The following is a 16,611-nucleotide window of genomic DNA, read 5'->3' on the forward strand; positions in this document are numbered from 1 at the left end:
TTCTTCCTCATGGCCACAGGAAGAAACTTCCTGATGTTCCACCCAGTCAGAGGAAGGAAACAACATGAGAAATACAAAAACTGCTACCAAAAAGTGGTTTGAATCAGTTTGTGAAGAAGGTAAAGTTCTGAATGGTCATGGTTCAGTTCATCCTGTCATCCTGCCTTCACAAGGACAACTGGATGTGCTCCACAGACTTTCAGGTATCGTACTATCACATAAAAATAGATGGACAATCCCGGAGATTTCTACACTTTCTGCTGGGAGCTAATTATTACCAATTCAGAACTTTGCCCTTTGGACTCACCACAGCCACTAGGGTGTTTACCAAATGCATGGCAGTAGTGGCAGGTCATGTGAGGCTCAAGGGATTCCAGATGTTTCCATATCTAGACAATTGACTCCTCATTGCCGCATCCAGACATCAACTCCTGCAAGCCAGAGACCATTTGTTCTAGATTTGCAAAACCTTGGGAATTTCAATGTCTTGCTAAATCTCAGTTTGCTCTAGTTCAGAGCCTGGAATTCATTGGAATGCTTCTGAATACTAGAACTCAGGTGGCATCTTCACCTCTCCACCTCATTGTTTCTTTACATCAAGTACAGGATATTCACTGTCATCCTCATCCTCCAGCAAAGTTAGTGCTACAAGCACTGGCGTCAATGTCAGATGCCATAGTATTGCTTTCCTTCGACACTTCTTTATGCGAGTTCTTCAGTGGACCTTAGCTGTATAGTGGTCCATTCTGTATTCGCCCCTGTCCTTTCAGATAAAACTCACCCTGATTTGTGTACGCCACATTCATTGGTGGATTCAGTCGGACGACCTTTTTCTGGGCAGACCCTTCATTCTTCTGGGTCCAGTTGTCACAGTGACCACAGACACCTTCCATCTGGGGTGGGGTGGGCATTTTTTGGGAAGGATCGTCCAAGGCATGTGGTCCCCTCCAAAAGACCAAATTGCATATAAATGTTCTGTAGATGAGAGCAGTCCTTTAAGCATTGCAGGCATTTCAAGAGTCTCTCCCTCTGGGGATTATTGCAGTTCAGGCAGACAGTGTGTCAGTAGTCTGGTACATCACAAGCAAGGAGAAACCCGATCTTTACCCCCCTGTGCAGAGTGGCCATGAGAGTATGGGAATGGACAATCTCTTCAGATCGCTTTCTAGTTGCGATGCACATTCTGGGGAAAACCAGTGTACTGGCAGACAAACTGAGCAGATCAGTTCTGATGCCTCACAAGCAGTCTGTCAATCAATCAGTAACGAGTATGATCTTCAGGCATTGGGGCCAATGTTGCTACAACCTATTTGCTTCCCCTCCCAACAACAAGTGCAGTAAGTACTTTTCTCTGATCCACCCTCAAGGGTAGTCCTCAAGAGATGGTTTGCTACATGCCTGGCCTCCCAGTCTCCTTTATGGTTACTCTCCTCTTCCCCTAATTCCAAAGTTCTTACAGAAGACCCAACTTCTGCAGATGTTCCTCTGTTTATATGTTGCAGTATTCGTAACATGTGGGAGTCTGGCGCTGGCTGACTCGTACGTCTGGTCAGCATACAGAAGTCTAAAGCTACTGTAGGGTATGTGCGACATCACACACAGATCCAGTCCTACGTCGGTCATAAAGTGATGTCAGGTATTAAGCAGAAGTCACCATGCACCCATCATCAGAACTTTTCTGTCAAAACTTCGCTGACTAGCAAACAACCGGAGAAGTTGCGGAGTCTGATCCAGATAAGTGCCCTGCTGGGGGGTTTTCTTACGTTTTGTGTACTGCTGTTGTGGTTGAGGTTACATGTCAGCTAGGAAGGGCAAGGGTTAGTGTGGAAGGCAAATTCCACATAAAGATTCCCATGATCTTTGTTTCTTTTGCCTAGGCCCTGACCACAAACATACCTCCTGTTCAATTTGCAAGGCTTTCTTCCAAAAACCCTGCACAGCCATCTAACTTCCCTCAGTCTGTACTTAGAGAAGCCAGCTCCTTAAGAGCTTAGCACATGATATGGAAGGTATGCTGAGCTTTTCAGGTGAGCCAGTAATTAAGATGGCCAAGAGCTCTAGGCTTGACGTACCCACTGCTCCTCCAATTCCAATGTTTCTCCCAAGGCTGATGTTGGCCCGGAGACCGTTTCAAAGTCAGTAGGGGATTCTTCCACGGGTACCAGAGTGGAGGCCGTGAAGGATCCTCCTAGCATGTTCTTTGGGGGAGAGACAGGCATCTGCTATGAATGTAGAGGGGACTCAGGCTCATTGTTACTGAAGGCCCGGGTGACATTCCTCAAATCATTGTTTACGATATATCGAGCAGTATCTTAGAGTGTATGCCGACATCACGTCCCATGTCCTTCCACCATATGGATGTCCAACAAAAGAAGCAGCAGAAAATTAAGCATGCTTCTCCTATTACCCATGAACAATTTGCAGATTGGCAAACCTTTTCTCAAGGGCTGTTGAATGCCTTTATGTCCCAGAGACAATCCTCTGGACTCTCTCTCCCTTCTCCCTCATTTTCTCCTGTTTCTCCTCAAAAGAGAATTTCAGTTGAGGTTTCATCTGATGAAGATTACTCATCTGAGAATGAATCATTGGCATACTCTGCCCAAATTTCACCTCCCTTAGGATATGCTTCTCGGAAGAAGAATCAAATGGCACAGATTCTCCAGGGGAGGATATTTCTTTTGGGGAAACCATTGTTAAAATGAGGGAGTTCTTTAAATGAGATTGCTCCCAGGTGTCAGAAATCCAAAAAAGGTATTGTGACCTCCTGCAAATGGATTCCCCTTCTCCATCGGCACTTTTCCGTATGCTACCGACTTTTGTATTCTCAGTAGCTTCTAAGTGCCCTGATTCCCAGCCTCCTACCCCTTAAAGGTTAGACAGGTTTTAAAAGGTGCCGGAGGATTCCAAATTACTGTTTAAATGTCCATCTGCAGACCCTTCTACTATTTCTATGTCTGCTGATAAGGCCTCCAAGATGTTGCCTTCCACTTCACTTCTCCCCTCTGATAAGGAGAGTAAAGTTATGGAGAGGTTCGGGAAGAAAGTCTGTACTTCTGCTACTCTGGCATTTAGAGCCATATACTACTAGATCCATATGTCAAAATACTCTCTAGCCCTTCTTTCTGATGCCAGTAAGCTTATTTCAGAGCTTCCAGACTCTCCTACTAAGGTTCAGTTATCCTCCATTTTGAGCTCTTCTGCTCAAGTCACACACCATTCTATTAAGTGTAGCTATGATGCTGTGGAGCCACTTGCCAGAGCTGCTGCTTCAGGGTCTGTTCTCAGAAGGCACTACTGCCTCAGATTACAGCCCTTGCCAGATGACATAAAAGCTAAAATTATTGATGCACCCATTTACAACAAGGCCCTGTTTGGTGCTTCTACAGCAGAACTATTTAAGTCCTTAAAAGAAAAGGGTAAAGAGCTACAAGACTTAAAACACATTTTTGTGTCCTTAGTTCCCAGATTTCAAAGCAACTTCCCCACTAAAACCCCCTTTGTAAGGAAACCCTCCAGAACTCAGTCTTCCAAGGTTAAAAGTGATGCTAGGAAGTAGTACTCAGCCAAGTCTTCATCTTCTTCTGCCAACCTACTTGCAGCTATATCTCTCTTTCCTTCTGTCTTTCTCTCCCTGCTTGGAAACAGATCACCCAGGACTTCTTGGGTCATCTCAGTCATCCTGCAAGGATACTTCATGGTGTGGAAGATTCCACCTTCCTTCAGGGGTATTCCAAACCCCCCAAAAGAACAGTTGGACTAATTTCCACATGTCACTTTCAGTCTTCTTTCTCAGGGTACCATTCAAGAGGTTCCACTTACCAAATAGGGAAAAGGTTTTACTCCAGGAAGTTCCTGATTCCCGGGAATGATGGCCCCCTGGAGAACCATCCCTAGACTTGTCGCACCTAAACACCTTTCTAAAGGTTCCCACCTTTTGCATGCTATCCTTAAACAGTCTACTTCCCCTCATCCTTCCTAAGGCCTACATGGTGTCTCTGGACATCAAGGATGCTTACCTCCACATTCCCATTCATCCTTGGTTCAGGAAATATCTTCGCTTTGCTATTGCTTCATCACATTTTCAATTTTCTGCCTTGTCCTTTAGACTTTGTATGGCTCCAAGGGTCTTCACAAAATGCTTAGCTCCTGTCATAGCCTTTTGCAGACTAAGGGGTATTCAGATTTTCCAGTACCTGGATGATCTTTTCCTCCTGGCTCATTCTCCAGACACCCTTCAAGAGAATCTGCTTTTCATGGTGTCTGTGCTTGGAGAGTCTAGGATTCACAGTCAGCTTTCAAAAATCTTCCTTACTCTTTTCACAAGACCATGTTTTTCTAGAATGCTTCCTTACCTCCCCAGAAGATTCTCTCTCTCTCTCAATGGCTACTTCCAGTCTCTCATGCCTCTACAATCCCTTACTGCCAGGGAGGTTCTCCTCCTCTTGGGCTTTATGGCATCCACTATACCTGTGCTACCTCTAGCCAAGCTGCACATGAGGGAATTACATTGGTAATTCAGGTCAATATGGATGCAACACATTCATTCATCCATTAGAGTTTTTTATTCCCCTTCTTCCCTGTTGTAACTGAACTGGTGGATTCAGCAGGTTACCTTGAATCCAGGCCTACCCTTGCAGCTGCCCCTTTCTACGTAGGAGCTGTTCATGGATGCTTCAGATGTGGGTTGGGGAGCAACCCTGGCATCCTGGAAGGTTCAAGATGTGTGGTCTTCCTCCCAAAAGAGGAGAAAAGCAAACATAAAAGAGATGAGAGCCCTCATTTTCACTCTGCAAATTTTCACACCTTTTCCCCTTCAAGGCACTCTAAAGTGGTTCACAGACAACACCACAGTCCTTTGGTATATCAAGCAGGGAGGGATCAAGTTTTTTCTCCTGTGCAGACTGGTTGTCCAAGCTTGGGAGTTAGCCTCTGTGAGTCAACTCATCCCTCCAAGCAGTCTATATTCCCTCCACTCAAAATGTGGCAGACGCATTGAGCAGGTCCATGACTCAATCCCACAAATGGATATTACACAGGGATGTGTTTCTGGACATTGTCCATCAGTGGGGTACTCTGGTAGATCTCTTTGCCTCCCCTCTGAACAGACAACTTCCAAAGTTTTGTGTTAGAGTTCCCCATCCGCTGGCATGGAAGGTGGATGCCCTATCTTTCATTTGGAAGGGGATGTTTCTCGATGCATCCCCCCCCTTCCCACCTCTCCAAAAAGTCCTGATTGAAGATCCAACAGGAGCAATCAAAAATATTGTTGGTGACCCCCTTTTGGCCAAGACAGCATTGAGTCCCCCTTCTTCTGCATTTAGCCAAGGGCAGTCTTCACAAGTTACCCCACAGAGTGGACCTATTCACACAGGACAAGGGATCTCTAATACACCCACAGATGTCAACCCTGCAACTGACTATGTGGTTGATAGGATTTGATCCCTTTCGGACACCTTTTCTCTGAGGACATGCTACAAGTTCTGTAGGAGCCAGAAAATCCAATACTAGGAAATCTTATGTTTCCAAATGGAAGAGGTTTTCCATCTGGTGTTTTTCTAAGGACCTACAACCACTGTGGTGGATGTTGCAGTGGTTCTGCCTTACCTGTGTGAGTTATTGAAGAGTGGATTGTCATACTCTTCAGTAAAAGCTCATCTTTCTGCAGTCTCTGCCTGTCTGCCTATGATTCCGCCATTGGCTTCAAGGCTGGAAGTTAAACTTTTCTTAAAAGGCATTCTTCATATCAGGCCACCAAGAAAACCAGTTCCTTCTCCTTGGGATCTAAATATTGTTCTAGAGAAAATTACTTTGGCCCTTTATAATATAACCAGCAGATGTTCTTCGTGTTTTACTATTGCAGTCATCACATTTGGGTTATCTGCTTGCAGGTAGCCCTCATTCGGCCTGATTATCAGCGTCTGTGCTCCTGCATCGGTTGCTGTCTCATCTTTCATGACATCAGGTAGTCAGGGGTATAAAGCATGCAGCCGATGCCGTTACATCAGTCTTTCTTGCCGTGTGGTGCCCGAAGCAGAAGCAGTACAGAAGTGCCGGTTGACCGACTTCTGAAATTTTCATTTTCGAGTTTCATATCCGAAGTCTTCAACTAAGCTAAGTACCCCGTTGGGGATCCTTCTTCTTGCTCTAAACCGATGTCAGTAAAAGTTAACAATTGTATTTCTTGTGGAAAGCAAATACCTCATAAAGATTTTCATTCGTACTGCATTCCTTGCTTAGGCCCAGACCACGACGTACCTCGCTGTCGGGTTTGTGCGTTATTAAAACCCCTCGTACTATTCGTCACCGGTTCATTTTCGCATCTAAATATTTTGGTGCTCAGTTCAATTATCCAGAAATGGCTTTGGTAAGCCACTGGACTACTGACATTCCAAAAAAATGCAAAGATAAAGACAGCGACAGACCGCATAGGTCCAAAGCTGCTGATGACACTTCTCCTAAAGAAGTTGCCAGTTTGCCGGTATTCAGTGAGGTGCTTTCGCAGCCCCTGATACCCGCTCCTTCAGATTTGCAGGCCTCTACTGAGACTCATTTGGAGTCCGTTATGCCACGAGATGCTTCTTTGACTGTGGAACCTGTTGATGTCTGTATCTTGGATGGGTCTGGAGCCGCTGTGCAGGCACCGGCTTCTGAGGGTGTATTCAGGCCTACTGACTTGCATATTAAACCGGCGCCATCTTCTTCAAGGCCTAAAACTTGATCCATGCCTAGAAAACCGACGCCCAGACCGCATGGTCAGGCCCCTATGCTTAAAAAACAAATAAGAATGGCTGAAGACCTCATTACTCAAATCAGAGGAAGCCACCCTTCTCCCTCTAAGAGACCTAGGACTGTTTTTTCTTCTGATTCGTCTGATCAGGATTCTGAAATTTCTGTTTTCTCTGAAGACCAGGAGTTGCCCTTATCTACCTTTGAGGATTCTGATGCAGAGGACTCCATTCCCTCTGCTTCCCCTCCAGAGGATTTTCTTTTGGTGAAAACTTGCATACTCTTAGGGAGCATTTCTGCTGGGAAAGCCATGATTACTCTGACTCCAAAAAGAGGCTTAGGGAATTCTTACTCCTACCTCAACACAGGCCTTTAGCTATCCCTCCTGTACTGTACATTGTAAATGATGCCTTCTTGGAATCTAGCCTGGCCCCTGACACTTTACCTCCTGCTCACAGAAAACCTGACAGGTATTACAGGGTACCTGACTCTCACAAGTTCCTCTTTAAAAATCCTACTGCAGATCCTGAGACCATTTCACAGGGGCCCAAGGGCATTAAGGCTACTACTGCCAAAAACCCTACCCCCTCTGATAGAGATTCCAGGGCCCTGGATAGATGGGGTAAGAAGGTATACACTTCTGCAACTTTGGCCGTTAGGGCCTTAAACTGCCACTTTCATATGTTAAAGTATCAGCAGCATATTATTGGATTGCTTAAACAGAAAATGATGTTGATTCTTGACTGTGCTGAAAATAAAGGGATTATTTTGCAGGATTTAATGCATTCTGCTGAACAAGTGAGAAAACATACTTTGCAATGTGGTTTTGATTCATTAGAGACATCTTGCAGGGCTGCTGTCTCTGAGTCTGTACTTAGAAGGCATGCTTGGCTTAAGGAGTAATATTTGCTAGATAATGTTAAAGCTAAATTACTGGATGCTGTCTTAAACCAAGACTGCCTGTTTGGCAACAAAGCAGAAGTAGTACTTAAAAAGATGGAGGAAAAAGCTAAATCTATGCAAACTGTTAGATTTCCTGCAAGTACAGCCTCCCAAGATTTAGTAGGCATTGGCCCTCTAAGAATTGGTCCTTTCCTGCCTCTTCAAGGCCTTCTCAACCAAAACCCAGAACCAGCAGAACCCCCAGGTTTCAGTCCCATGGTACGCACAAGACTAAGCAGTGGGAGGTCTCTGCTTCCAAATCTGGGAGAAGTAGGACTCCCCCCTATGGAAAGCTGTCTCAGTGACTTGACTTTAAAACTTCCAAGCACTTCTCAACTGACTGCTCCTTTATGGGGAAAGATTGCTCTGCAGGCCAAAAACTGGGAACTCATTACATAGGACAAATGGGTTTTAAATATAGTCTCCCAAGGATACAGATTTCAATTCCACACATTACCAACCCCGAACGGTTGGCCAGAGGCTCAAAAGCAAGTACTCTCTCTCTTAAGCATGAAGGCTATTCAAACTGTACCAGAAGAGGAAAAGGGACAAGGTTTTTATTTAAGACTTTTCCTGGTACCCAGAAAAGACAATTCATGGTGTCCTGTCCTGGACCTTTCTACCTTAACTTAAGATACCTACGCTTCAAAGCAGGCTACATGCACTATCAGTTATCTGCACTGCCCTTTGGCTTATCTACTGCACCCAGGGTATTCACACAGTGCCTAACGCCTGTTATTGCATTTTGAAGGCAAAGAAAAATTCAAATATACCCATACCTGGACGACTGTCTAATTCAGAAAGCCAGGGCATACTTTTGAATCATCTGGCATTTGTACAAAAGGTACTAACTTGTCTGGGGTACACCATAAACGAAAAGCACATCTGGTACCCTGTCCTGAGAGCAAGCTTGAACACAACTTCCCAGATGGCTTTCCTCACGCCAGAGAAACAAATTCAGTTGACAACTTACTTCAAACTAGTGGCCACGAAAACTCTGCTATTTGCAAGGCAAATACTGCAAGCCTTGGGGTTCATGGCCTCCTGCATTCTACTAATTCCGTATGCAAGACTGCATATGAGGAAACTACAGTGGTATCTTAAAAGCCTATGGTGCCTACATTCTCAGGATCTAGAAGCAATGATTCCTATCATACCTTGCCTAGAGTTTCTTTGGTGGGCAGAGGCTTGCCACTAAAACAAAGGACTACCATTCACTCTACCCCCTGCCGCCCAAACCCTAACAACAGACGCATCAGACTATGCATGGGGGGCTCACCTGGCAGGGAAGTGCATTCAGAGCAAATGGAACCCAAGTCAAATGCACCTGCATATCAATCAAAAAGAGATGTTAGCTGTACAGAATGCCTTGACAGCCTTCAAAGACCACATTCTTCCAGCACAATTAATGGTAAAGACGGACATCACCACTGTTTTGTGGTACATAAACAAGCAGGGAGGTACCCATTCTTACCCCCTCTGCAGACTAGCCATGGCATTGTGGAACACAGCCTTGAGCTACCAAGTGCATCTACAACCTCAATTCCTGCCAGGAAAACAAAATACACTGGCAGACGGACTTAGCAGAAACCTCATGGACCCACACAAGTGGAAACTGGAACCAAAGATTTTCAACATGTTGACAAACAAATGGGGGTGCCCAGATATAGACCTGTTTGCCTCCCCCCAGAACTACCAGATTTTGCACAAGGACTCCCCACAAACAAGCTTGGAAAGTGGATGCTGTGTCCTTCAGCTGGAAAAACATATCAGTTTATGCCTTTCCTCCTCTGCTTCTCCTCTCCAAAATATTGCTAAAGATCAAACAGACAAACCAAGGATGATATTGATTGCACCAGACTGGCCACGCCAACACTGGTTCCCCCCCCCTTGCGCAGTGTGTCACTGTTGGACCCATGGCACCTGCCTCTGACCCCTACCCTGTTGTCTCAGCAGGAGAACCAGATTCTGCACCCTCAGCTTCAAACCCTGAACCTAGCAGCCTGGCTAATTACCTAATCTCTCCCTTACCATCCCACAGTAAACCAGTGATGGATATCATTTTAGAGACAAGGAGGCCTAGTACTAGAAAAGCTTATGCTGAAAAATGGAAAAGATTCTGAGCCTGGAACCAATCTCTAGGGATGAGCACAACAGTGCCCAACTTACCTCAGATTTTACAATACTTAACTGAGATGTTTCACAAGGGACTTTCTTTTTCCTCCATCAAAATTCATGCCCCAGCCATTTCAGCTCATTATAACATAGATCCACCCCTCTTCTCTCATCCATTGTTCAGGCATTTCCTCAGAGGGGCCAAAAATTTAAGACCACCCAGGAGTGCCCCAACTCCAGCCTTGGACTTCAATTTTGTATTGGAGAAACTCACTCTTCCTCCTTTCGAGCCAGCTGCTAGTGCAGATTTAAAATTCCTTTCTTGGAAAGCAAGCTTCTTTTAGCAATCACTTCAGCAAGAAAGCTATCTGAATTACAGGCCCTTATGGCAGTGGAGCCTTTCATCATCTTTCATGCGGACAGGGTGTCCCTCAGAACCAATCTTTCCTTCATGCCCAAGGTGGTATCCAGTGTGGCTCTCAATTGGTCCATTCATTTGCCAACCTTCTTTCCTGATCCACAGAACAAAGGGGAATGGATACTGCACTCCTTAGATGTGCACAGACAACTTAGATTTTACTTGGACAGGACTAAACCTCAAAGGAAATCTGAACTGCTGCTGGTGGCATTCACTGTAGGGGCAGAGGGGAAGGCTATTTCAAAGCAAACCATTTCTAAATGGGTAGGCCATTGCATTAATTTCTGCTATAAGCACCATGGAAAACCTATCCCACAGGGGCTCAGCCTAGGGCTGCATCTACCTCTACAGCTTTTCTCAGAGGTGTCCCTACCAGGGACATCCTAGAAGCTGCTACCTGGAGTTCTGTACATACCTTCACCAAGCATTACCACTTGCCAATTTTTTCTAAATCCAGAGCTGGCTTTGCCACTGCAGTCTTGCAGGGCCTTATAGCTGGTCCTAATGCTATCTAATTGTCTCCTCCCATTCTTAGTTTTAGGAATCTACCCAAATGTTATGACTGTAACAGTGAAACATGAAGAACATAGTACAGTTGTGTACACTCAGCATAAATGTAGATGTTTGAGTGTATTCACTGTTTCAGTCCTGGTTACCCTCCCTCCAGCCCCCTGACTTCTATTGACTATACCTCTATTCTTACTATAAAGCTTTCTGGTGTATTTGCTTTTTGTTGGAGGTGTAACCTTGTATATAATTGCTTCCCATTATGGGGGCATCTGACATCTGGGGCAAGAAAAACTGATGTAATGGCATCGGCTGCATGCTTCATACCCCTGACTACCTGATGTCATGGAAGATGAGACAGCAACCGACGCAGGACCTAAGACTTTGATAATCAGGCCGACTGAGGGCTTACCTGCAAGCAGATAACCCATATGTGATGACTGCAACAGTGAATACACTCGAGCATCTACATTTATGGTAAGTGTACACAGCTGTACTTTTCTTCTTCTCTTCAGCATTGCACTTGGAAAACAGTCCTTCTGGTGGCCATCACCTCTGCCAGAAGCATCTCAGATCTAGAATAGTTGTGTAAAATCTTGCCATAACCATAGATGTTCTCTTCTGTATGTTGCAGTACCCCCCCCCTGTCTTCCCTCTGATGTTTGTCTATTTTCTGATTTTGTGTTTCTCACCTTTTTTTAGGCGGGTGTTCCTCTTAGGGCATTCAGTTCTGAGGATGGGTGCGTGCTGACATATGTTTTATGACCGACGTAGGACTAGATGTATGTGCGACTTCACACGTACCGTACAGTAGCTTTAGACTTTTGTTTACTGGCCGGACGTACAAGTCAGCTCTTGTTATGAGTACTGCAACATATAGAAAAGAAAGACATCTGTGGTTATGGTAAGATTTTATACAACTATTCTTTCTTCTTTTTCTCACAACCCTTTTTAATCAAGGGGCCACTTTTTCTGCAATTAAACTCCAATTGGCAGCAATCTCTAATTTCGCTTTTGGAAATAAATCTTTCTCCCTGGCTTCCTCTAGAGTATGTGAAGCCTTTATGAAGGGAATTTTTCTCCTCGGACCTCCGGTAAAGGATCCCCCACCACCTTGGGACCTTATGGTAGTTCTTAGGGTTTAACTCAGAAACCCTTTGAACCATCAGATAAATGTGATCTAAAATTTCCGTCATGGAAAATAGTCTTTCTGGTAGCAATAACTTTCTGAAGTCCAGGCTGTTTTTGCGAAGCCCCTTGTGTTGCTTTTCATAAAGATATTATTTCTGTACAGACTAATCCTTCTTTTGTGCCTCAAGTGGCTTCTGAGAATATCAACCAGTCCATTAATTTGCCAGTCTTTTTTCCGCATTTTTCCAATAAGGGAGAGTACATGCTACAGCTCTTTGACATACGTAGACAGCTACATTTTTACTTTAACAGGACAAAGCAATTTAGAAAGCTTTTCATATCCTTTTTCTCAAATTGCCTGTGTCAAGCAGTTTCTAAACTTACCCTGGCCAAATGGATTACAGATTGCATTTCGCTTATTTATTCTCTAAAAGACTTACTATTACCAAGATCTCCTTGACCTCATTCAACTCGTTTCTTGGCTACTTCATCAGCTTTGTGGTCAAGAACCTCAGTTGACGACATTTGTGCTGCAGCCACATGGTCCAAATTTCAAATCTTTATTTCACATTACAAATTGGACATCATATCCAGAAATAGAGCCTCTTTTGGTTTGGCAGTGCTCCGGAATACCCTTCCAGGAGGGCCACCCAAAGTTTAGATAGCTGGGGGACTCTGTCCTATTTATGAGGAAGAATGAAAAGGATGACATCAGATTTATCAGTTATGTACTCACCATAACTAGACATCTTTGTTGCCCATTTTAATTCTTCCTCACCTTCCTTCCCGTCTGTCCCCCATCCTTTTCTTTTTTCATTTGGAAAAACTTATTGAACTGTGTTTGGAACCTACTGTTCCAGGTGTGAGCCCTGTCTTTATTTCTGTCTATCTCTTTTTCTTTTGAACAATGGGGAGATTAGGCAGCAAACTTGATTTGAGGCAATGGGGCTAGAGTAGGGCATTATGGGTAGAGGGAGGAGCTTGAGAGTCAGATCCAAAGTCTAGTATATGCAGCCGAGTTGGATCCAAGGATCGGATCAAAACCCATTGGTGAGGAAGAATGAAAACGGACAACACACATGCCTAGTTATGGTGAGTACATAACTGAAAATTACTAAGAGCTACATTATTAGAGCTAGTAACAGGAGAAGTGTTATTAAATTAGTAGGGAATGGCTAGAGCAGATGGAGAAGCAGTGGGTATGAGTTTATATGTTGGAAAGATTATGAGACTAAGTAGCTAAGGTTTTCTGGGGTGAATGTAATAGTGCAGTCATAGAAATTAGGTGACATGGCCTGTGAACTGAAATGTGTACTTATATTTTTCAGCTGGGTATTGTTTGAACTGATGTCTGAATGTTTTTAGGCTCCATTTTCAGTAAGTTCAATTGACATAGATTGCCACAATTAGTGGAAAAAAAGAGAGAAACTGTGGTTTCTGGATTGAAGTTTAGTGGCTGGACTTAATGCCGTTAGTGGATTGGCTTTGTAGTTTCTGTTGTGGGTTGGATGTACTTAGTATTATAGTTAGAGGGAATGGTGTGTCATGGCATTGGGGTTTGAAGAGAAGGGAGCCAAGATGGAGGTTGGCTCTGTCTTGAATGGGTAGCCAGTTTCCCAGGGCTTTGCAGTAATGTTCATGTCAAGGGGAGATGATGATGAAAAAGCAGGTTTTATTAGAAAGAGATTGAAAGTTTTTTTATGTAAAGCAGTGGCAAATAGGGTTAGGATGTATTCTAATTGTGGAATCAGGACACCTTTACCTAGGGCAACTGTAGCAGTGTGTGAGAGGAAATGAGATATTTTGGGCTCAGGATGGTCTTAGAAGTTGAGGGATGTCTCAATCCAAATGCCAAGACACCTAAATGATGTAGTGGATTCAGTTTGGTTGTTGTCTAGGTCTTTGATATGGAGAAGACTAGTGGCTTTTAGTCTTTTCTTTGTGCAAAACAACATGGACTACATGTGTTTGGGTTGAGTAGTACTTTTTTTTTTTTTTTTTTTTTAGTTGTAGAAGGCCAACTTGAAGTTCATTTTGAATGAATCAGTTATGTACTCACCATAACTAGACATCTATGTTGCCCATTTTAATTCTTCCTCACCTTCCTTCCCGTCTGTTGTATACGAGGTAGAACAAGGGACGGTTTATTTATAGAAATGGAGAATAATATTGGTACAAGAATTGATCTTTGAGGGGCCCCTGAAAGATTGCAGCCTGTATCTGATAAGGCAGATCCAATTTTAATTGTCAGAGTTTGGTTTGATAAGGAAATCTTTGAACCTTTGGCAAGATTCAGCACTTGCACCTGAAATCTTGTAAATGGGCTAATAGGATGAAGTGATGAATCAAATCAAATCAAAGGCTTGGGTAGGGTCAATGAAAACTGCTTCGATGAGGTTAACTTTATCCATGTTAGTGAGGATGTCATCAGTGAGCATCCAAAGACCAGTCATGCTGCTTCTGAGAAAGTAAGCAAAATAATAGAAGGTATGATGTAGCACTGACCAGTCTTTTTCCCCTTTTTAGGGTGAGTTTACGCCTAAAGTTATCCACTTTTTTTAATTATGTAGGCATTTAATGGTACTTCATGTTTTTAGTAAAATCTTTGTCTGCAGACACAATGACCCTTTCATCTTCTTGGATTTCAGTTAAGACAGAATTGTATAGTTTGGAGGGGACAGAGCAACCAAGTTGCTGTATGCAGACGGGGCGTTGCAGGCTGATTCTGAGGTACAACTTTAGCAAAGGATAGGAGCTTGCAATACAAAACTGAAGGCACATGGGATGAAATGAAGCACAGATAAGATGGTGGTAATAGCAGCAAACTGGGGAAATCAGAAGAAGCTAAGAATACAGATAGAAGGGAAGATAGTGGAACAGGTAAACAGCTTCAATTATCTGGGAGGGGTGGTTGAGGAGAAGGGAAGTCTGAATAAAGAGGTCAAAGCCAGAATTAGAGGGTCTGTAGCCAACTGGCATAGAGTTTTAGGTGTAGTCTGTGACAGAAAAATGCCAAAGAACCTGAAAAGTAAGGTGTACAAAACAGTGGTGCAACCAGTACTTCTGTATGGTACAGAAATCTGGGCAGTAAAGGCAGAACAGTTGAAGAAGCTAGAGGTGATGGAAATGAAGTGCCTGAGAAGGGTGGTAGGATGCACATTGTGCGACAGACGAAATGAGAACATAAGAGCAGAAGCCAAAGTAGCTCCAATTACAGAAAAGATGAAAGAGAACAGATTACTGTGGTTTGGGCACATGTGCAGAAAAGCAGAAGACAATCTGGTGAGGAAGATTTGGGCCAGACAGGAAGAAGGTAAGAGAAAGCGAGGGCATCCAGCAAAGAGGTGGATGGTTGTGTGAAAGAAGATCTGAGCGAGTCCGTCATGAGTGTTGAAGAAAGGAGTGTGGCACTGAATTGAGAGAGTTGGCGACAGATTACACGATAACCCAACCCCATGTAGAAAAAATGGGAAAAAGGGGGCCGATGATGATGTGTACTTCTGTACCTGAATTTTCCAAGGACTTACTACTTCAGTCTTTCATTCCATTTAGGTCTGCAGCAGGAAAGAAAATGATATAGAGAGAGATGATCTTATCTATGATCATTCTTCTAATGTAGGCTATTAGCGAGGGATGAACTTTCATGGTGATAAGTGCTAAAGAAAGCTTTATCAGACGAGCATCATCTGGTAGCTGGAAACTCTAGACTTAATTATACCCAAAATGAGAGATATATACTTTTGCGTAGAGTAGGACTTCTGCTCACTAGTCATCTGGATACCTTCATTTATGAGTTGCTTCATCTATAATCTCCAGCTTTTTTATTTACAAATTACTCTTCGTACTTAGGATGCTTTGCTCTTTTTATTTGTTACTTTTTAGGAGGAGGGGTGAATGTAGATATGGTATTTTATGCTTGAGAGTTGAATCAGACAGTAATTAGAACACATTTAGATTTTCTTGTAAAAGAAAAGTCATAGTAATTGACTGCTGTCTGACACTGCCATTGCTCTTACGTTTTCCTTTGTTTACTGTCACAGACAAGCGATTTTTGACAACACATTCCCTGGTACAAACTGCTGTGTATTCACTTCTGCTCATGTCATTTTTTTATGTTTGGTTTTCATTGGTTTAAATCAGTTTGGACTAAGAACAAATGTTTTATTTCTTTGAGAATGCCAAAGATACTGCTGCTAGGCTAGTTAAATTTCCTAAAATTATTTTGCAAGGCTTAATATTGCAAGAAGAGTAGTAGTATTAATATTAAAATATCACTTTTTTTCAGGAATCCTCAGAAGATGTATCTGGAGGGTTGCCTTTCCTTGCAGATCTGGCTTTAGGACTTTCTGTATTAGCTTGCTCTATGCTAAGGATTTTGTACAATGGACCTGAGATCACCAAAGAGGAAGAAGCATGCCGGGACCTTTTAAGATCAAAGTTGTTACAGAGGTACATGATTTTGTAATATTTAAAAGTACCATAACCACAGAATTTTCTTTTCTCAGGCTTTACCTTTCATTACATCTCATCTTTGGCTCTTATTCAGGGGCTTAAATGTCTTCAAAGGAAGAATCGGCTTTTACTAAGTTGTGCTAGCATAATAGCAGACTATTATCATTAGTGACACCATACAGTACTTTCACTGGATCTTTCTCTTCAGATTGTCAACTCTGAGAAAGCTTTAAATGGGCACCCCCCCCCTTTTTTTTTTTTTTTTTTTTTGCAGGACCCATGACAGGGCTTGCTTCTCATTAGTAGCATAGGGAGTTTCA

General features: G+C 43.3%; 1 protein-coding gene across 2 annotated transcripts in view; it reads left to right on the forward strand.

Moving 5' to 3' along the window:
* The window catches only part of HECTD4 (HECT domain E3 ubiquitin protein ligase 4), a 5,422,508-nt gene that overhangs the window by 2,230,354 nt on the left and 3,175,543 nt on the right, over nucleotides 1–16,611 (forward strand). For both annotated transcript variants that reach the window (XM_044068422.1, XM_044068423.1), the window contains exon 24: nucleotides 16,125–16,288. In XM_044068422.1, the coding sequence (XP_043924357.1) occupies nucleotides 16,125–16,288 (164 nt within the window). The remainder of the gene's footprint in view (nucleotides 1–16,124; nucleotides 16,289–16,611) is intronic.

This window comes from Protopterus annectens, chromosome 4.part0 (assembly GCF_019279795.1).
Source record: "Protopterus annectens isolate FY-2018-M chromosome 4.part0, PAN1.0, whole genome shotgun sequence".
Taxonomy (NCBI): domain Eukaryota; kingdom Metazoa; phylum Chordata; order Ceratodontiformes; family Protopteridae; genus Protopterus; species Protopterus annectens.